The sequence below is a fragment of the Pseudophryne corroboree genome, unplaced genomic scaffold (assembly GCF_028390025.1).
Source record: "Pseudophryne corroboree isolate aPseCor3 unplaced genomic scaffold, aPseCor3.hap2 scaffold_668, whole genome shotgun sequence".
NCBI lineage: Eukaryota > Metazoa > Chordata > Amphibia > Anura > Myobatrachidae > Pseudophryne > Pseudophryne corroboree.
The window spans coordinates 247592-269781 of NW_026970255.1; the positions used below are offsets into that span (position 1 = coordinate 247592).

A 22190-nucleotide genomic window follows, 5' to 3' on the forward strand; every position below is an offset into this window, starting at 1 on the left:
TGTTTCTATAGTTCAGGAGGGAAACATTCTCCAAAGGAAAAGAAGTATTAGAACTCGAGGGCATACATTGAGACTGGAGGGGGGGAGGTTCAGGGGAAATTTAAGGAAAAATTACTTCACAGAAAGGGTAGTGGATAAGTGGAATAGCCTCCCATCAGAGGTGGTAGAGGCTAAGACTGTAGGGCAATTTAAACATGCTTGGGACAGGCATATGAATATCCTTACAAAGAGAGATTTAGATTTGGGAGGGGTGTTCTGAAACTTAAATCCAAATAGCAGTGTAGAAATTATGCTAACATTTGTGGGCTACATGCAAAAGCAGCCAGTATTTACCCTGCTCAGAAAAAATATAAATGTACAGTATTTGCTCCCATTGCATTGCAGCATGGTTTGTTCCTGACAGTTACTTGTTTTGCTTTACTTACAAACATGAACCAGGCTATATCTTCCCTATGCAATAAGGGGGTAGAGAAGAAACTCTATGATGTTGGGACCTCAAAAGGCCTGCTACAGCCAAAAATAACAATAAAATAAAATAAATAATAACAAAAACCTGGAAAGGTTTATAGCTGCTTTAGAGACAGCTCTATTTCTATTATATATATTTTATTTTATATTTTTCTAATCACAGAAGGACTTCAGAGAACTACCATAAAATAACCCTGAACAGATTTCCTGCTGCCAGCATTGTCTATAGCTACGCCTCCTGAATACCCTACTGATTTCCCAACCGGGCTCCCTGCTGCGTCTATGGCACAAATACTATCCAAGCGAGATTCCTGCTGTAACATAAAGCTGTCGCTGAATTCCCTGTAGTCTGCGATAGCCTCACATTTCTCCCCTGCAGCTCCTGCGGAGTAATAATCCCATTCCTGCTGTTTATCAATGCAATAAGAAATCAAGAAATCCCCCCCCCCCCCCTTATAACATGCTCCCTCGATAATCTGGTTTCCATGGTTACTTACAATAGTAAAGTTCATGACTTTCAGTATCCAGATGGTCATAGCGAGGTTCACCAGGATGAGTATCATGAGGAGCAGAACGAAGAAATAGAGGCATCTCTTCCTCCAGCCGTATATTCCCACCTTGTACACATGAGGTCCCTCGCTGCTGGAGAGTGTGTTCCTGTGGACGTACTGTTCCTGAGGCATCTGTAACAGGCACACAGAGAGAGAGACACACATTGTGAATGTTACAAGGGGAAATTCTCCGCTGAGTGTCACTGACATGACCAGAATGCATTGCAGAAACCATACACAAGGAGGGCACATTCTAAATCAGCATCTTACTCAACATGAAACGGGTCCTCACCAAGTTCTAGTTAAACAGTGGGAATATACAAACAGGCTGCTTTGTCACCCCCGCACACCTACTGCCTGGCCCTCTCCTGCCACATTTCACTTTCTTCTCGTTTGACCTGGTGATAGCATTTAACCTCACACTTCTTCTGTACTTTTACTAATTAGTCGCATCCTTTTGAAACATTAGTAGGAGTCTGTGAGATGGGCTAGCAGATGGAGGCAGGGAAAAAAAAAAAAATAGGTTCCGTTCAGATTTTTGACAGTATACCTTACAGTACTTTATTTATTTCAGATTTTTTTAATGGAGAAGTAAAAAACTGAATAAATAAAAAACACAGATAAAAAAGCTCTCGCGCAGACGGCCATGTTGCTCACACATTATTATTTATTATTATCCTTTTATTTATATGGCACCACAAGGGTTCCACAGCGCCCAATTGCATAGTACATAAGCAAATAATCAAAACAGGAAAACAGTGACTTACAGTTGAAGACAATACAGGACAGGGTAACTAAACATAGCTACATCAGCGGATGACACGGAGATAAGTATCAGGGTGGCCAAAAACTGCAGGATTTGGGGCAGTTGAGGATGATTAAAGTAAGAAAAGGGTAAGCACGCGAGGGAAGAGGGCCTTACTCGTGAGAGCTTACATTCTGAAGGAGAGGGGGCAGACAGACAGGGGTGACACAGATGGGGCAGACCGAGCATGGAACAGAGGGTTAGGATGAGATACTTCCCAACTCTCCCAATTGTTGCGGGACAGTCTTGTTTTTCTGGGACTGTCCCGCTGTCTCACCAGGAAGCTGCGTGGGGGGCAGCCGGGAGGCTCCTGTCACTCACTGCTCGTGAATAGATGCTGTGCGCACAGCGTCTATTCACAGGAGTCAAAGGGACTGGGACATGCCAGCAGCTCACAGAGCGATGGTCATGTCCTGACAGTGGCGAATATGGGGACGTTGCTTGTGATCATGGCACTCCCGCGAAGCCATGCCCCTTTTTCATAGTCCATGCCCCCTTTCCAGAGTCCCGCATTGGCAGCTCCAGATATTGGGAGGTACGATCACATAACATTTTTTTATTTAGTTTATTTACTTTATTGTGTTTTTTATCCATAGTAGGTTAAAAATTCTCAGATAATATCTGGTTGGCCACATGGCTGGAGTAGGGGGTCAAGAGTTCAAGACCTATTTATTATTATTACAACAACCAGACCATACAAGGGAGAACTTCAGTGTGGGGTTCCCCACCATGTATTAAACCAGCTGCAGGGCAATTGGCACCAGGGCAGGCTTCCCCAAGTACGTTGAGCCTGCAATAAAACATGCCGCCACCCCCTCCTTCCTGGGTATCACCAGTCCTAGTTCCAATAGCACCGGGCTATTCCCCACATCTGAAGGTGGTGGGTGTGAGGTTAATAAGAGTAATAATATTGTCCTTTACTCATGCACTACTGATCCCAGCAAGCACTGCCATGCACAAATTTACACGTTACCAAGGCTTGCTTGCACTTGGAGAATCAACTTGCACTTGGAGAATCAACATGCCCTGGCAAACGTGGTCCACTGTTTTACACTGGTAAACAATGGATCTGCTCCAACTATACATTAAGTTCTTTTAGTCTTTCCGGGCACGTTTTGTGATGTAGGCCACGCACCATTTTAGTTGCTCTTCTTTGTACAGTCTCTAATGTATTTACATCTTTCTGAAGATATGGCCTCCAGAGCTGAACACAGTATTCTAGGCGAGGACGTACCAATGACCTATATAGTGGCATTATTACTTCTTTCTTTCTGCTACTGATTCCTCTTCCTGTGCAACCAAGCATTGGCTTGCCTTGCTAATTGCTTTATTACATGACTTACTTGCCTTCCCTCCTCAGGGGGAATACTTGGCTTTTCCATTATAGTGCCGTTAATACTCTATTTAGCCTAAGTCTACCCTATTGCATACTTTTGTGTCATCTGAAAAAAGGCATACTTTTCCTTCGATGCCATTTGCACTGTCCCTCCTTGACGACTCCTTCATATATTATTTTAGTCACCCAGTAAAAAAAAAAAAAGTCAATGACATTTGTTTGGCATGATCTCCCCCCAGTAAAGCCATGCCGTTTGGGATCCTGTAAATTGCTGGATATGAGATATTCTACAAATTATTACTTTTAATAGTGTTTCCATCAATTTCCCTACTACTGATGTATGGCTCACTGGCCGGTAGTTGTTGGCCTCTTCCTTGCTTCCACTTTTGTGCAGTGGGACTACCTGCGCTACTTTCCAGACCTCTGGAATTACTCCTGTAGCTAGGAACTGGTTGAATAATTATGTTACACATCTTTTAGATCTCTTAGTATCCTTGGATGTATCCCATCTGGCCACACTGATTTATCCACTTTCAGTTTTGAGAGTTCTGGTAGGACCTTCTCCTCTGTAAATGTACTTTTATCCATCTCATTTTTAGGACTGTTCTTACACCTTTTTTTCAGCAATGACATATAGCAACCATAGATAAAAAGTTAAATTTACTGGCTAATTCCATTTTTAATATTTATCCAAAATAAGCTTCCCCCTGCGCTACCTAATTCATGGGCAGGTCTCCCTTTGGAATCCCTTGCTCTATGCTGTGGGTCCAATATGCAACTATGCCACACACTATAGTTTGACATATCATATAATCACTCCAAACCTTTCGCTCTATAACATGGAAACCAGTATCTAGTGTGCCTAGACTTATGTACATATGTAAGAGACCTGAAGTGGTGTGATTGTGAGGCAATAGGTGGGCAAAGACATTGCCCCATATCCCTGAAACTGCAAAGAAGGTCTTACAGGAGTGGAACCCCCACAACTAAGATAAGGAGGGACAGGGTTTTAAAACAGCTGTACAAAAGAAAATATAATCAGCTTAACTTTAGAGCATTCAGAAGATAAATTCGGTCAGTCACATGAGAATTACAAAAATAAATAAAATATATAATTGACTATTTGGATGACCATGTCTAAATAATTTCATATAGAACTCTTAATCATGCTGACTTCAAGCACAGATTTAGTTTTAATGACTCCCTTGACATTTAAAGCTACTCTTCAACTCTAGACAACCTACATAATACTCAAACTAACCACAGATCTACATCAGCGAGGTCTGCTATTTTCAGTAATTTTATTGCGTGTCCATGGAAACTGTCCACTGAATGGACAATATGCATTTTTTGGAAACCTTCAAACTTTTAAGTTTATTTTTTCACCCTCTCTCATGCAATAAGCAGAGAAATTAGCCTTTGCTAAAGTACACTCAAATTAGTTCTGGGAGTAGGGTGACCAGCCAAAGGAAAAAAGGTTATAAAGGAGCACAGAAAATGGGCCTATTTATCAATGAATATTTGCAGAATATCCTTCAAAAACAACCATTTCACTGGTCTAAATAAACTGAATCTAAATGTAATTTTCCTGCTGAATACAAATATATTCAGATTTTTTTCCCCATCGGGGAGGGTTGTTTTCTGACATACGTTTAATGTTTTGTTAAATTAGTACTTACATACTGTAAGTCTAAATGATAAATATAAACCTCATTCTGGCTGACCTAAAAAGTTGTAGATGATGATTTCTGGGCATATTTTGCCTTTGGGATGTCGCTCTTCATGGTCCAGCAATAGTCAGATATGAAGGTTAACACACACACACACACCAGAAATTGTCTGGATGAATTAACCACTTTCTTGTCATTATTGAAAATATTTTAACAACTAACACAACAAATACTTGTGCTAACAGTCTCCTCTATGTTGAGAGGCACTCACGGGTCACAGGACAATGTGCTGAGCCCTGATTGGAGGAGCCCATCACACATGCTCCTCTGACCCAACCAGGGGGTTGGGACCACACAAGCAGGTCAGGCTGGATGGAGGAGGTGAAGGATGAAGCTGGTGTGTGTGTGTGTGTGTGTGTGTGTGTGTGTGTGTGTGTGTGTGTGTGTGTGTGTGTGTGTGTGTAAAAACTGTCACAAACACACTATGAGGTATATGCAATTCACGGCGAATTGCAGCAATTTTTCGCCGTTTTTTTTTCCGACTCAATTCGCCAGGTGAATTCCGGCAGGTGCCTGCCGGAATTCACCATATTCAATGAAAAACGGATTCGCCAGAATCGCGGGCGAAAATCGGCCGATTTGGCGGATTTTGCCGCGATTTTAAAAAACGGTAAAAAACGGGAAAAACCCGGAAAAAAAAATGGCGTGGGGTCCCCCCTCCAAAGCATAACCAGCCTCGGGCTCATCGAGCTGGTCCTGGTTCTAAAAATCCGGGGAAAAATTGGCCAGGGATCCCCCGTATTTTTAAAACCAGCACCGGGCTCTGCGCCTGGTGCTGGTGCCAAAAATACGGGGGACAAAAAGAGTAGGGGTCCCCCGTATTTTTAACACCAGCATCGGGCTCCACTAGCTGGACAGATAAGGCCACAGCCGGGGGTCACTTTTATGCCGTGCCCTGCGGCCGTGGCATCAAATATCCAACTAGTCACCCCTGGCCGGGGTACCCTGGGGGAGTGGGGACCCCTTCAATCAAGGGGTCCCCCCCCCCCAGCCACCCAAGGGCCAGGGGTGAAGCCCGAGGCTGTCCCCCCCCATCCAATGGGCTGCGGATGGGGGGGCTGATAGCCTTTTGTGATAATAAAAAGATATTGTTTTTTCCAGTAGTACTACAAGTCCCAGCAAGCCTCCCCCGCAAGCTGGTACTTGGAGAACCACAAGTACCAGCATGCGGGAGAAAAACGGGCCCGCTGGTACCTGTAGTACTACTGGGAAAAAAATACCCAAATAAAAACAGGACACACACACCTTGATAGTAAAACTTTATTACACACTACCGACACACACATACTTACCTATGTTGACACGCCGACTGCCACGGTCTCCGACGATCCGAGGGTACCTGTGAAAAAATTATACTCACCTTCCAGCGTCCAGAGATAAATCCACGTCCAGAGAGATAAATCCAGGTACTTGTTAAAAAAAAAAAACGCAAATACCCGCTCCATACCGGACTGAAAGGGGTCCGATGCTTTCACATCAGACCCCTTTCTCCCGAATGCCGGGACATCACGTGACTCATGTCACTGAAGTCCCTTCAGCCAATCAGGAAGCGCTACTTCCGTGGCGCTCACCTGATTGGCTGTGCGCTGTCTGTACTGTGACAGCGCATCGCAAAGCCGCTCCATTACTTTCAATGGTGGGAACTTTGCGGGTAGCGGTGGGGTCAGCCGCCGGTCAGCCGCTGACCGGCGGGTGACCTCACCGCTAGCCGCTAAGTTCCCACCATTGAAAGTAATGGAGCGGCTTTGCGATGCGCTGTCACAGTACAGACAGCGCACAGCCAATCAGGTGAGCGCAACGAAGTTGCGCTTCCTGATTGGCTTAGAGACCTTTCTGTGACAGCTGTCACTGACAGGTCTCATTCGTGGAAAGGTGTCCCATGTGTCAGCATGGGACCCCTTTCAGTCCAGTGGTCGGGTATTTGCGTTTTCTTTTTTTGCCAAGTACGTGGATTTATCTCTGGACCATGGCTGAGGTGAGTATATTGAACTTTTCTTTTCAGGTATCCGTGGATTCTACATGGAGAAGAGGACCGATGTCGGCGTGTGAACATAGGTAAGTATGTGTGTGTCGACGTATGAAATAAAGTTTTACTGTCGACGGTGTGTGTGTCCTGTTTTTATTTGGGTATTTTTTCCCCAGTAGTACTACAGGTACCAGCGGGCCCGTTTTTCTCCCGCATGCTGGTACTTGTGGTTCTCCAAGTACCAGCTTGCGGGGGAGGCTTGCTGGGACTTGTAGTACTACTGGAAAAAACAATATCTTTTTATTATCACAAAAGGCTATCAGCCCCCCCATCCGCAGCCCATTGGATGGGGGGGGGACAGCCTCGGGCTTCACCCCTGGCCCTTGGGTGGCTGGGGGGGGGACCCCTTGATTGAAGGGGTCCCCACTCCCCCAGGGTACCCCGGCCAGGGGTGACTAGTTGGATATTTAATGCCACGGCCGCAGGGCACGGCATAAAAGTGACCCCCGGCTGTGGCATTATCTGTCCAGCTAGTGGAGCCCGATGCTGGTGTTAAAAATACGGGGGACCCCTACTCTTTTTGTCCCCCGTATTTTTGGCACCAGCACCAGGCGCAGAGCCCGGTGCTGGTTTTAAATATACGGGGGATCCCCTGTCAATTTTCCCCCCGCATTTTTAGAACCAGGACCAGCTCGAAGAGCCCGAGGCTGGTTATGCTTTGGAGGGGGGACCCCACGCCATTTTTTTTAATGATTTTACCGTTCCAGCATAAAAAAATAAATAAATAAAAAACTATTTTAAAAAATATATAAATAATATTTGTGCCTCCAAAAAAAAAAAAAAAAAAAAAGTACCTAAACCCTTCTAATATAAATAGATCTGCTATTCCCAAAAAAAAACCACAAAAAAAACATGTTTAAAATTTTTTTATTTGTTTTCACCCTCCAAAGTGTGGCGGATTGAAAATGACGAATTTGCTGTCTAAAAGCACTGCTGTCGAATTTCCAAACTTGAATTGAATATGCTTTGGTCGAATTGCAGCACTTGTATCATTGCAGAAAAGTCGAATTTGCAAAAAATCGAATTTCAAAAAGTCGAATTTTGAAAGTCCGTTTTTTGGTCGGAAAGCACTGAATTGCATAGGCGATTTTTTTTTTTGGTCGAAAATGACCCGAAATTCGACAATTTCGGGAATTCGACCGCAATTGCATATACCCCTATGCCTGATGGAAACATTCTAATCAAATAATTGAGTTCAGAATTGAAACCTGCACTCAGTGACGTGCGGTGAGGTCAATGACTAGTGAGGCACTGGTTGATGGTGATGGTGTGGTGCCCCCCCCCCCCCCCCCCCAAAAAAAAAAAAGCACATAGGGTTTCCCTCATTTAAGCAAAACCAGCACCAGGCTGAACCAGCCAGGGGTGATAAAGCCATAGCAGGGAAGACACTCAGTATGGGGTCCCCCTGCTATAACATTAAACACCCCCAAACTAGTCAGCACAGGGCTCGAATTCCTCAGAAAGTGGGGACCCCAAAAATTAAATATAGTCCCCTCTCCTGAGCAACAACCAGCAATGGGCTGATAGCCCAGTACTATGCCCCACATCCCTGGTGGCGGTGGGTGCGGGGTTCATAACATGCTAATATTGTTCTTTACAGGTGGCCTACAGGTCCCAGCAAGCCTGCCCCAGCATGCCCGGACATTAAGGGCCCGCTGGCATCCCGTAGTCCACCTGTAAAGAAAATATTAAAATAAAAACACTACACCGAATGTTTAAATAGATTGTTATGCAGCACCTTTACCTGGGGGTGGCAGCCTTTAAGCTCTTTTTCATGGCCGCCGCATCTCAGGGCTACCGGCGTCTTCACCAGGGGGGGCGGCGGCCTTTAAGCTCCTTTTCATGGCCGCTGCCTCCCCAGGGCTTCCGGCGTCTTCTATCTTCGGGAGATCTTGGCTGCTCCGTGCCAGCCGCCGGACTAACCGCCACTGCCTCGCCACTGGCTTATATAAGCCAGCTGAGGGGGCAGGGTGATGACGCAGCGAGCCGTGATTGGCTTGCGGCGTCCATCTTGAATTTAAAAAATTACGCTGCGGCGCCATTTTTGAAATGGGAAGACGGCTTTCTGCTGCCGAACTCTGCAGAATGGCTGGCAGTGACTGGATCCTCGTCTGCCGCCAGCCACCCTTCCTTCGCCGGGTCCCACCACCACGAATTCCCGCCGCATTGCGCCTCCGCATGTGCCTGCTGGCCAGCGGATCCAGTGGATCTGCTGGTCCAATCGCATCTGTGGGACTGACAGGGGCATGCTTTCAGGTGGGCTGAATGCACGCCCCTGTCATTGAGGCACATATGCTGGTGCCGCTTCACTTTACTTTTTGAATGGATTTTACAGCCCATGGCTTGGCTCTGCCCACTTCCCGAACTATAGCATTAGCAGTGGGATGATAAGAATAGTAAAAGAAGATATCTATGACACAGAATCTGTGTTATAAATATTTTCTTTGTATTTTTTAATCATTATGACAGGGGAGGCAGTGCATGTCCCTGCTTGCACTAGAGTCACTATTCAGTTTCCTTGTGGAAGAAAATCATGTTGACCAGTGCATTTTCAGTGGGTACCCGCAAGCATTAAGTCTTCCACAAATATATGCAGGGTCGGACTGGCCCATAGGTGTATTGGGCAACTCTCCGGTGAGCACCACTGCCCGAGTGCCCCACCTCCTCCTCCAGGAGTCCATATCGTAGATGAACTTGAGCGTTTGGTTTGTTTCTATGAGAACTGCACAAGATGAACCCTCCCGAAAAAAATGGGCGTGGTCTCAAAAAGAAAGGGGCGTGGTCACAGAATAGTAATAATGCCCACAGTAGTAGAACCCCGTAATACACATAATGCCCACAACAGTAGCGCTTCTTATTTCTTATACAATGCCCACAGTAGTAGTGCTCCTTATGCAATGTCCACTGTACTGCTAGTGCCCACAGTGGTAGTGCCCCTTATATAGACCACATAATAGTGGTGCCCCTTATGCAATGCCCGCAATAGTAGTGCTCCTTATGTCCCCAGGAGTGATGCCCCTTATGAAGTGCCCTCTTTACAATGTCCTCATTAGTAGGGCCCCCAGTAGTAATGCCCTTAATGGTAATGCCCCTGTGTAGTATTGCCCCCAGTAGTAATGTTGCCTGTACTAATGCCCCCAGTCGTTTAGCCCCCTGTAGTTTAGCCCTAGTAGTTATGCCCCCAGTGGTAATGCCCCTGCAGATATGACCCCAGTAGTTTACCCCCTCCCCCTTTAGTTTAGCCCCCCAGTAGTTTAGCCCCAGTAGTTTGCCTGCTTGTAGTTTAGCCGCCAGCAATAATGCCCCCATGTAGTTTGCCCCCTTGTAGTTTAGCCCCTGTAGTTACGCCCCCAGTAGTAATGCCCTCCTGTAGTTATGCCCCTAGTAGTAATGCCCTCCTGTAGTTTGACCCCAGTAGTTAGCCCCTTTGTAGTTTGCCCCCAGAAGCTTGCCCCCTTGTAGTTTGCCCCCAGTAATAATGTCCCCCAGTAGATGCCCCCCCCAGTAGTAATGCCCTCCTGTGGTTTCCCCCCCGTAGTAATGCCCTCCTGTAGTTTGCCCCTTTGTAGTTTGCCCCCAGTAGGTTGCCCCCTTGTAGCCGGCCCCCAGTAATAATGTCCCCCAGTAGATGCCCCCCTCCCAGTAGTAATGCACTCCTGTAGTTTGCCCCCAGTAGTTAGCCCCTTTGTAGTTTGCCCCCAGAAGCTTGCCCCCTTGTAGTTTATCCCCAGTAGCTTGCCCCCTTGCAGTTAGCCCCCAGTAATAATGTCCCCCAGTAGATGCCCCCCCAGTAGTAATGCCCTCCTGTAGTTTGCCCCCCGTAGTAATACCCTCCTGTAGTTTGCCCCCAGTAGCTTTCCCCCTTGTAGCTGGCCCCCAGTAATAATGTCCCCCAGTAGATGCCCCCCTCCCAGTAGTAATGCCCTCCTGTAGTTTGCCCCCAGGAGTTAGCCCCTTTGAAGTTTGCCCCCAGAAGCTTGCCCCCTTTTAGTTGGCCCCCAGTAATACTGTCCCCCAGTAGATGCCCCCTCCCAGTAGTAATGCCCTCCTGTAGTTTGCCCCCAGTAATTAGCCCTTTTGTAGTTTGCCCCCAGTAGCTTGCCCCCTTGTAGTTGGCCCCCAGTAGATGCCCCCAGTAGTAATGCCCCCCAGTAGTTTGCCCCCTGTAGATGCACCCTCCCAGTAGTTTGTCCCCAGTAGATGCCCCCCGTAGATGCGCCGCTAAGGAAGAAAACAATCACAATACTTACCAAGCCCCGCTCCCGCTTCCAGACCCCTGCAGTGTTCTCTCGCCGCCCGCTCCTCGGCACTATGGGAGAGACGTCATGACGTCTCTCCCATAGCGCACAGTGACAGCGCCGGAAGCCGGAGCTCAGTACTGAGCTCCTGCCTCTGGCTGCCGCCGGGTGCCCGCTGGTAACGCAATCTCAGTGGGCGCCCGGCATCTCCCTCCAGCGCTGCACACAGCGGGTTAGGTGAGCCGGAGGAGGCGGAACTGCGTTCTGTCTCCAAGTGGAACTGACGGAACGCAGTTCCGCCCCGTTCCGGCTCACTTTAACCCCTGGGCTAAATGGGCACTTGCCCAAGGGCCCCAGGAGTATAAGGGCCCTTTCCAGGGGTACCAGATATTTGAAATTCAGCCCTGGGGAACCGGAGAAATCCGACTTCAAAGCAGTGGTCCCCATCCGAGCCTGTTAATTGCTCTTCCCAGACAGATATTTCAGGTTCTGTCTGACTTAAGAGTTTTTCTGAGGGTATACTCCAAAAGCTGGGACTCTCCCCCTTTGGTGGACACTGGCAGCTTGTGGCTAACATGCCCAGAACCAGAGATATCAGCCTTCAAGCAGCTGGTCCCTGCTCCAGCTCCACACGCCTAATATGCAGTTTTATATTTTCATTGCTGGATTGCTCTGGCTCCTGAACTCTGATCCCCAAGTCCCCAGAACCTCCTGAAAGGTGGGACTCTCTAGTTTGTATCCCATTCAAATCTAAGAAATTTATTTCCAGGAACTTGAGATATCTGCAGTCAAGAAAGTTGCCCTCCGACGAAAATTATGAATATTAAGGCCACTCCGCTATCTACCCCTCCCCTACGTATTAAACCCCCCCCCTACCACACTAGAAGTGATTATCCTAACCATCGCTCTTCGAATTACATACAGTGAACCATCGTGCCCATACATCGCGCAGTGTACGTACGTACAGAGGGGGTAATTCAGATCTGATCACTGCTGTGCGTTTTCACACAGCGGGCGATCAGATCCAAACTGCGCATGCACCGACACGTCGCACGGCTGCAACGGGGATCGCTGGTCAGTGATGGGAGTGTGCGAAGAATCCATTTGCATGGGTATTCACAAGGAGATTGACAGGAAGAGGCCGTTTGTGGCAACTGATCATTTTCAGGGAGTGGTTGGAAAAACACAGGCAGGATCAAGCGTTTGAAGGGAGGGTGTCGGATGTCAAATACGGTCCCGGACAGGCTGATGTGATCGCAGCGGCTGAGTAAGTCCTGGGCTGCGCAGAGACTGCACAAAATCGGTTTGTGCACCTCTGCTACACATGCGATCGCACACTTGCACAGCAAAAATACACTCCCCCTGTAGGCGGCGACTATCTGATCACAGGACAGCAAAAATCGTTGCCCAGCGATCAGATCTGGATTACTCCCAGAGACACAGCTTATATTATTGCATTGATAAATCCTTTGTTTATTTAATCAGATCATGCACTTGGTGTAGTGCTTAGTTTCCCAAACTCCACCATTACAGTCAAGGCTCTAAGGATAACCATGCTTAAGCACAGGTGACTTAATTAGTATCTTAGTCAATTCGATTTAACCATCTGGACATCCTTAAAACCTGGACTGTAATGGCGGAGTTTGGGAAACACTGGTCTAGTTTAGTGTATGGTCAGCCTTATGATGCGTACACACTGACCGATATATCGCGGGTCCGTCAGCCAGTGAGTACAAATTATTAGATATATCTGCAGATCAACTGACCTATCTACTAGTGTGTAGTACCCAGCTTAACTGTTGTATAATGTGTCTACTAAAAGCAGCACAAACATTAAAATACTGGTAAGCAATCATTAACAGTGGAATTATGCACGGTCGAGTCACATTATAAATGACCACCAGCTAATAGCCAGAGTAACCGCTTCAGAGACCCATACGCAGCAGGGTTCGCTGAACTGTTATTTGGACACATGTCTGGTAGCCCCAGGTTATTTTTGACGGTGACCTGCTCCACTGTGGTATGTTGGTCGGCCTTCATGTACCTTCGTAGCCGATGTTCACCTCTTACATCAATGGCACTTGGTGTATAGCAGTTTCCACGTTGGTTATTCACAATGGTGCCATTTATCCAGTCATGATACACCTTCACCACAGCAAAACGCGAACAGTCCACAAACTGAGCTGTTTCCAAAATACTGCCACCCTTGGCCCGAAAGCCGAAAATCATACCTTTTGCAACTCCCCTTTTACCCTTGAAAGCAACGAGTGATATGTGTGCAGATGGCCTATTGCACACCTTATATAGCCACCAAGCCAGTGAACGAACTTCATGGGCTACGCGCTGCCGATGTCAAATGTGACTCGACCGTGTATGATTAAGTTCCTCTTTTCTTTCGTATAATGATCCCATAATTTGCTATAGTCTAATAAAGCACAAATATATGAAACAATGGAACATGCCTCTTGAGAGAGATGTATCCTTAGGTCACTCGGGAAACATTTTATTGTGGAGACATGACCTAGAAAGTACAACTCTATTATACAATTATTTCTGGCTAATTAAGAAGTAATCTCCATTCTTTTACTTGTGGATTACCTATGGTGTAACTACATTAATTTGTTGCATTCTTTTTCTTGTTGTCATAACAGCATCCAGTAGTTTTGTGCAACATAATAAGGTAGAATAGAAAACAGAATTGACTTCCCCACACATTGCCAGCCAGACAAGAGAATAAATAAAATATCTCATTGTATTAATAAATAAAGTAGGAAAGGACCAGAATGCATTGCAGAGAAGTTTCAACAAAGACAACTTAAATGTACTGCAGACTGGATTAATATAGACACAACTTATTTTAGTGACTGGAAAAAAATTGTAAAATGTGTTTATCACAGAAATGAAGATACAGCTTCTCCCTTGTTTAGAGGTTTTGTTTATAATCTCTCATGGGTAGATTGGGAATTTACTGTGGCCCTGGAAAAAATCAAGTAATGTAAGAAACCTTATTTAGGTGGGAACAAGTCAACTGTTGGCAGTGTCAGCACAAAGAAAGATGTGGTCCAGTGATTTTTTCTCTAGCAACGTAAATGAAAAACAAATCATTGTCTCTTCCGATCAGTACCCAAAATCCTAGGGAGAAACCATAATACAGAGCGTCCTAGTGAGTGCCATACAATACAGATAACATTCTGGGGGGTATCATACACTACAGAGAGCATCCTAGTGACTGGCATAGAATATAATGTAGAGAGTATCAAAAAGATGTCCAGACACCCTGGTGGTAGATATTCAGTATAGAATATCTAGTGATTACCAAAGTGCAGCCGATTGGAAACGGCAGTCCCCTCCCCCTTCTTCATTCAATTATTAGTAAGGTCTGGCAAGTTCACCGCATGAAATTCATGACCAGCATCCTTAAGAACTCCTCCAGGTCCTTTAACAAAGGTCTGGAGCCCTTGGCTGTCCTTCTTTCACGCTAGTTCCCCCTTCACTTTTCTCTCTGTTTTACTCCACCCCACCCCACCCCACCCCTCTCGCTCTCTCTCTCTCTCTCTCTCTCTCTCTCTGATGAATCCAGTCACACAGGGCCCAATTCAGACCTGATTGCTAGGCTGCGTTCTCGTACAGCGGGCGTTCAGGTCTAAACTGCGTATGCACAGCCATGCGCAGGCGCGTCGCACGGGTACAAAGCGATGCTCAGCGATGGGTTTGTGCGAAGGATCCATTCGCATGGGCGTTCGCAAGGAGATTGACAGGAAGAAGGCGTTTGTGGGTGACAACGGACCATTTTCTGGGAGTGTTTTAAAAAACGCAGGCGTGTCCATGTGTTTGCAGGGAGGGTTCCTGACGTCAATTCCGGTGCCGGACAGGCTGAAGTGATCGCAGCGACTGAGTAAGTCCTGGGCTGCGCAGACACTGCACAAGATCTGTTTCTACAGCTCTGCTACACCTGCGTTTGCACACTTGCACAGCTAAAATTAGTCGCCGCCTACAGGGGAGTGTATCTGTTCGCAGCAGTGCAAACATCGCCTGCTAGCGATCAGGTCTGAATTACGCCCACGGTCTCTTCTCCCCTCCCTTCCCCCCTGTCCTATTTTTCCTGCATAGTCCCAAAATGGGTCTTACAGTATTATGTAAGTTGCAGTTGTCATAATCCTGTATTTTAGTTTCTACTTTGGACCCACTGTGCATTTGTAACTTGTTTTTCCTGTCTTTAAATACTGTACCAACCTCTAATCTACTCAAAAAGGAAAAAATAAACTAAAACTTAATAAATTAATATTTAGTGATTATTATACAATACAGACAGCACCCTAATAACCACCATGCAATGCAGAGAGCATCCAAGTGATGGGCATACAATGTAAAGAGCTTTTAGTGATGCCATAACATACAGAAAATATCCTAATTACATATCTATACAGCTACTTACAGTGGAGTCACAAGGTAATTAAATCCAGCAGCTTTTCTCTCTCTACTTCAACCGCATGTCCCCTTCCCTACAATGGATGGGTCCACAGGCTCCACTCAGAGATGTATCTAGGGTTCCTGGCGCTCCTGGCAAAGTAAGGGACTGGCGCGCCCCCCCCATATTCGAAATAGGGAGGATGTATGTGCAAAAAAGGGGCATGATGTTGTGCAGGGGCGGATCCAGAAGAAAATGAAAGGGGGGGCACCATGATAGGGGAACGGTAATAGTTATATTTACATACACCTAAGGCACGCGTGCTCCCAGATAAGGGGTGTGGTATCACAGGGGGTGTGGCCTCACAGAAAACGCCATCAGGTAATGATTGGCTGTAGAAGCTCATCCTGGTTTTTTGCCAATGTTTCAACCTGATGAAAAGGTTGATTGGGCCTTGAAATGTTGGTCACCTGTTCCATTAGGTATGGGAGCCTGGAAGGCACCCCAGCACAATATAATTATTATAGTTTTTAGTCAGTGGTGGCAGGTGCAGCATACCTTGTTTTGGGCACTGCACTGAGACTCAGACTGCAGGACATGAACTGCCCATCTTTGATTAGCAGAAGCAGCCAGCTGGATCTCCAACAAGCAGCATAAGACATCTGCAGGACAGCCCTGTCACAATCACACGGGCCGCCTTCTCAAAGCTGAGGCTGAGTTTGACTGCACCTAGCATGGTGGTAAAGGAAGTGGAGGAGGAAGTGCTGGGAGTATTGGCCCTCATTCCGAGTTGTTCGCTCGTTGTTTTTCTTCGCATCGGTGCGATTTTCCGCTAACTGCGCATGCGCAATGTTTGCACTGCGGCTGCGTCAAGTAAATTTGCTAAGAAGTTTGGTATTTTACTCACGGCATTACGAGGTTTTTTCTTCGTTCTGGTGATCGGAGTGTGATTGACAGGAAGTGGGTGTTTCTGGGCGGAAACGGACCGTTTTATGGGTGTGTAAAAAAACGCTGCCGTTTCTGGGGGAAAAACGCGGGAGTGGCTGGAGAAACGGGGGAGTGTCTGGGCGAACGCTGGGTGTGTTTGTGATGTCAAACCAGGAACGAAACTGACTGAACTGATCGCAGTGGCAGAGTAAGTGTCAAGCTACTCAGAAACTGCAAATAAATTTCTGTTTGCAATTTTGAGAATCTTTCGTTCGCAATTCTTCTAAGCTAAGATTCACTCCCAGTAGGCGGCGGCTTAGCGTGTGCAATGCTGCTAAAAGCAGCTTGCGAGCGAACAACTCGGAATGAGGGCCATTGTGCGGTGCAGTGAGGGCTAATGAAGCCTTCTGTGCCATCATAAGTAACAGTCTTACTCGATGCTGGCATTTGAAGCCCGCGCCTGGGCTGGACTCTGGCCGGCTGGCAGTGGGGGAGGTAGGTTGCGGTGTGAGCACACGGACATGCTGTGAGCCACAGTGGGTCCTAGTGCCTGCCGGCTCTTTAATCAAATCTGACTGACGGAAATAGCCCGAGTGCCCCCCGCCCCCCCCCCCCTGGATCCACCTATGATGCTATGGGAAAGGGACATGACCACACAATATTACTCCCAATTCAAATTACGTTACACAGTAGTAACCCCTTATACATATTATGTCACACACTAGTGCCCCTTACACATCATGCCCACACAGTAATCCTTGTCACAATGTGGAGAAATAAGCAGCGCCTGGCGCGGCCACGGAGGGGCACCACCCGACGATGCCACTTGCGACCAGGGGGTATAATGAAATATTAATGGCAGTGAAAAGGTATCTATGCGCACTACCTAGTGGTGATGTAGTGATAAAATAAACTACTAGAATGCTTTTCTTAATATGAGTTTCTTCACTGTGGTGCATTGCGGTGCCAAACACCAGCGCCAACTCCTGGCTGCTGTGCGAACCACCAGCTCATACACTGCCACTAGTAAGTGATTCCACCACCTGACCAAGAGTGGCACCACCAGGCAGCGCCCACTCTTCGGCCAGTGCACCTGGTGAGTGCCATCCTGGCCAATGGGTAGATAGCCATAGTCCCCACCTCTTCCCAGCACATAGCCATAGTCTCCCCCCAGCACATAGCCAGTCTCAGTGGCAAACGCAGGATTTGCATGGGGGGGGTTTCCAAAACTGGGCGGAGCCAATCACGGGGGTGGGGACTGAGGTGACCCAGTATATGCTGGGTCCGTAAAACTAGTGTGTCTGTGTATATATATATATATATATCTACACACATATATATATATATATATAATATTATATATATATATATATATATATATATATATATATATATATATATATATATATATATATATATATACATATATATACATATATACATACATATATACATACATACATACATATATACATACATACATACACACACACACACACACACATACATATACACGGGTGGTCTTCAGTATGCCGGCGGTCGGGCTCCCGGCGACCAGCATACCGGCGCCGGGAGCCTGACCGCCAGCATACCGACACTTATTCTCCCTCGTGGGGGTCCACGTCCCCCCTGGAGGGAGAATAAAATAGTGTGGCGCGCGTAGCGTGGCGAGCGCAGTGAGCCCGCAAGGGGCTCATTTGCGCTCGCCACACTGTTGGTAAGCCGGCGGCCGGCCTCCCGGCGCCGGTATGCTGGTCGCCGGGAGATCGTAGTGAACCCATATACACAGCATATTAAACATGTATATATATATATATATATATATATATATATATATATATACACACACACACACATACAGTACACATATATATACACATGTATATATATATATATATATATCATATGTGTGTGTGTGTGTGTGTGTGTTTATATGTATGTATGTATGTATGTATGTATGTATATACATGTGTATATATGTAGGCACATGGATATATATGTACTATAATTAAAATAAAGTAAACTTTTATTGCACTTGCAAGTGCCACCAGGAAGACAGCAGACTGCAGAGGACGCTAGACAGTCATTAATAATACTCATGCAGCTAAAAAAAAAATTTTTTTTTTTTTTTTTAGTGGAGGGGGGTTTCTGGGTACTCGGAAACCCCCCCTGGGTGCGCCACTGAGTCTCCATCCCCCTCACAGGACATAGCCATAGTCTCCCCCAGCACATAGCCATAGTCCCTGTCCCATCACACAGAAGTAGTCCCCGCCACCCTCCCGGCATATAGCCATAGCCCCCCCCCCCCCCCACTCCCAGCACATAGCCGTAGTCCCCACCCCCTCCCAGCACATAGCCATAGTTCCCATACCCCTCCCAGCACATAGCCATAGTCCCCATACCCCTCCCAGCACAGAGCCGTAGTCCCCATACCCCTCCCAGCACAGAGCCGTAGTCCCCACCCCCTCCCAGCACATAGCGATAGTCCCCATACCCCTCCCAGCACAGAGCCGTAGTCTCCATACCTCTCCCAGCAAATGGTCGTAGTCAGGGCCGGCTCCAGGCATGTTCGAATAGAGCGGCCGTGCAGGGCGCCACCCTTTATGGGCGCCGCGCGCTGGCGCCGCCATATTCGAACCTGGAGCTGACCCTGCTGTGCAGCTCTCCCCGAGTCCCCGGCCTTTAACTGTGGTGCGCGATATGCGCGCTGCGCGGCGCCGGCACCTGACATCAGACGCCGGCGCCGCGCGCATACAGCACACCGACCACCGCCTGCAGACAGCCACACTCCCCCTCCCCGCAGATCACACCACCGCACCATTGGAAGAGTCCTCCGGTCCCGGCCCGCGCCCTCTGACAGCAGCAGTGCCTCCCTCCCGCGCCGCAGGTATTGTGGGGGGCATTTATTTATCTAGCACTGTGGGGGGGCATTTATTTATCTGGCACTGTGGGGGGCATTTATTTATCTGGCACTGTGGGGGCATATCTGGCACTGGGGGCATTTAATGTATCTGGCACTGTGGGGGAATATCTGGCACTGGGGGCATTAATGTATCGCACTGTGGAGGCATATCTGGCACTGGGGGCATTAATGTATCTGGCACTGTGGGGGCATATCTGGCACTGTGGGGTCATCTGCACTTTGGGGGCATTTATGGATCTGTCACTGTGGGGGCATTTACGGATCTGTCACTGTGGGGGCATATCTGGCACTGTCGGGTCAGCTGCACTGTGGGGGGCATTTATGTATCTGGCACTGTGGGGGCATATCTGCGCTGTGGGGGCATTTATGTATCTGCACTGTGGGGGCATTTATGTATCTGGCACTGTGGGGGCATTTATGTATCTGGCACTGTGGGGGCATTTATGTATCTGGCACTGTGGGGGCATTTATGTATCTGGCACTGTGGGGGTATATCTGCACTGTGGGGGCATTTATTTATCTGGCACTGTGGGGGGCATTTATTTATCTGGCACTGTGGGTGGAATTTATTTATCTGGCACTGTGGGGGGCATTTTTTTTATCTGGCACTGTGGGGGCATATCTGGCACTGGGGGCATTTAATGTATCTGGCACTGTGGGGGCATATCTGGCACTGGGGGCATTAATGTATCCATCACTGTGGAGGCATATCTGGCACTGGGGGCATTAATGTATCTGGCACTGTGGGGATCATATCTGGCACTGGGGGCATTAATGTATCTGACACTGTGGGGGGCAATAATGTATCTGGCACTGTGTGGGCACTTATGCATCTGGCACTGGGGGCATTTATGTATCTGGCACTGGGGGCATTTATGTATCTGAACTGTGGGTGCATATCTGGCACTGTGTGGCCATTTATGTAGCTGGCACTGCTGGGGGGCATGTCACGTGTAGCTGGCACTGCTGGGGGGGCATGTCACGTGTAGCTGGCACTGCTGGGGGGGCAGGTCACGTGTAGCTGGCACTGCTGGGGGGGCATGTCACGTGTAGCTGGCACTGCTGGGGGGGCATGTCACGTGTAGCTGGCACTGCTGCGGGGCATGTCACGTGTAGCTGGCACCAGAGCCGGCCCTACCCAATATGATGCCCTAGGCAAGATTTTGGCTGGTGCCCCCTAGCACCAACGCTAGTTCCGCCTCTGACCCTGCACCCCTTTCCCAGCACAATCACCCCTCACCTATACCAGTCCATATTTTGGTTTCCCTACCCCCTGTAATTTAAATAAGAACAGTGCGCACATTCAGCACACAGCCCAAAAAGGTATGTGTTCTTGCTGGGAAGGGGCATGGCCACACAATAGTACCCCCAATTCAAATTATGCCACACAGTACTGCAACTTTGTTCACAATTTATCATGCAATAGTGTCCCTTATTCACATTACATCACACAGTAGTACCACTTTACCTTATATACACTACTAATCACAGTAGTTCCCCTCATTCACATAACATCATACTGAATTGCTCCTTATTCACATTACACCACACCATATTGCTCTTTATTCTCATTACACCACACCATATTGCTCCTTATTCACATTACACCACACCATATTGCTCTTTATTCACATTAGACCACACAGTAGTGCCCTTTCTATACACATTTGCTGCACATTATTAATGCATTATACACATGAAACGCATAATGACCCTTACACATATGCTGAACACTATTGCACAACCAACCCAATCAAACACACAGCACTCACAAAGCCGCTAACACTGGGACCTCTGCCTCTGCTTGGATACATAAATCTTACACCATGCAGCAGGAGATGCCTGGCGCGAGTCAACTGGTAGCTCTGCTAACGTCGGGTGCCTGTGTTTGATGAAAATGCATCTTATTTGCATTGCTATGTGGCTAGGATGCACAAGCAGATTCTCCTGATTAAAATGATATGCGGCATGCCTATATTCTGTGTGTGACTGCGGCTGTATCTGCATACGAAATGCTACACACACACAATATAGGCATGCCGCATATCATTTTAATCAGCAGAAGCGGCTTGTGCCCCTAGGCATACCAGATGCCCTAGGCAATTGCCTAGTTTGCCTATACCTAAGGCCGGCTCTGGCTGGCACTGCTGCGGGGCATGTCACGTGTAGCTGGCACTGCTGCGGGGCATGTCACGTGTAGCTGGCACTGCTGCGGGGCATGTCACGTGTAGCTGGCACTGCTGCGGGGCATGTCACGTGTAGCTGGCACTGCTGCGGGGCATGTCATGTGTAGCTGGCACTGCTGGGGGGCATGTCATGTCTATCTGGCACTGCACATTATGTGTATCTGGCACTGTACTGGAGACATTGTGTGTAAGGAACACTACTGTGGCTATGTGTAAGGCTGCTAATTGTGTGAAAATATATTTATAGTTTGATAATATTAAGTTACAAGACCACGCCCACTTTTCCGGAGGCCACGCCCACTTTTCGGGGGGGGGGGGGGGGGGGGCACACCACACTTCGGCACTGCACCACTTTCTACAAAGAAAGTGAAAATAAACTACAGCTCCCAGCAACCCTTGCTGCCAGGAGCTCCCGACAGCAAGTGCTGCTGGAAGCTGTAGTTTATTTTCACATCTACATTGCAGTGCCGAACACCAGCACCTGTTCCTGTCTACTGTGCGATCCTCCAGCCCACGCGATGCCACTACTGAGTCCAGCCATTGGCTAAAGGTGGCACTGCCGGGCGGTGCCCCTCCTCGACTGGCGCCCCTG

General features: G+C 47.6%; 1 protein-coding gene across 1 annotated transcript in view; it reads right to left on the reverse strand.

Annotated features, from left to right (window-relative positions):
• Nucleotides 1-22190, reverse strand: part of LOC135037121 (delta-sarcoglycan-like) — a 274675-nt gene that overhangs the window by 241430 nt on the left and 11055 nt on the right. The window contains exon 2 of the mRNA XM_063954518.1: nucleotides 966-1151. Coding sequence (XP_063810588.1) covers nucleotides 966-1151 — 186 coding nt within the window. The remainder of the gene's footprint in view (nucleotides 1-965; nucleotides 1152-22190) is intronic.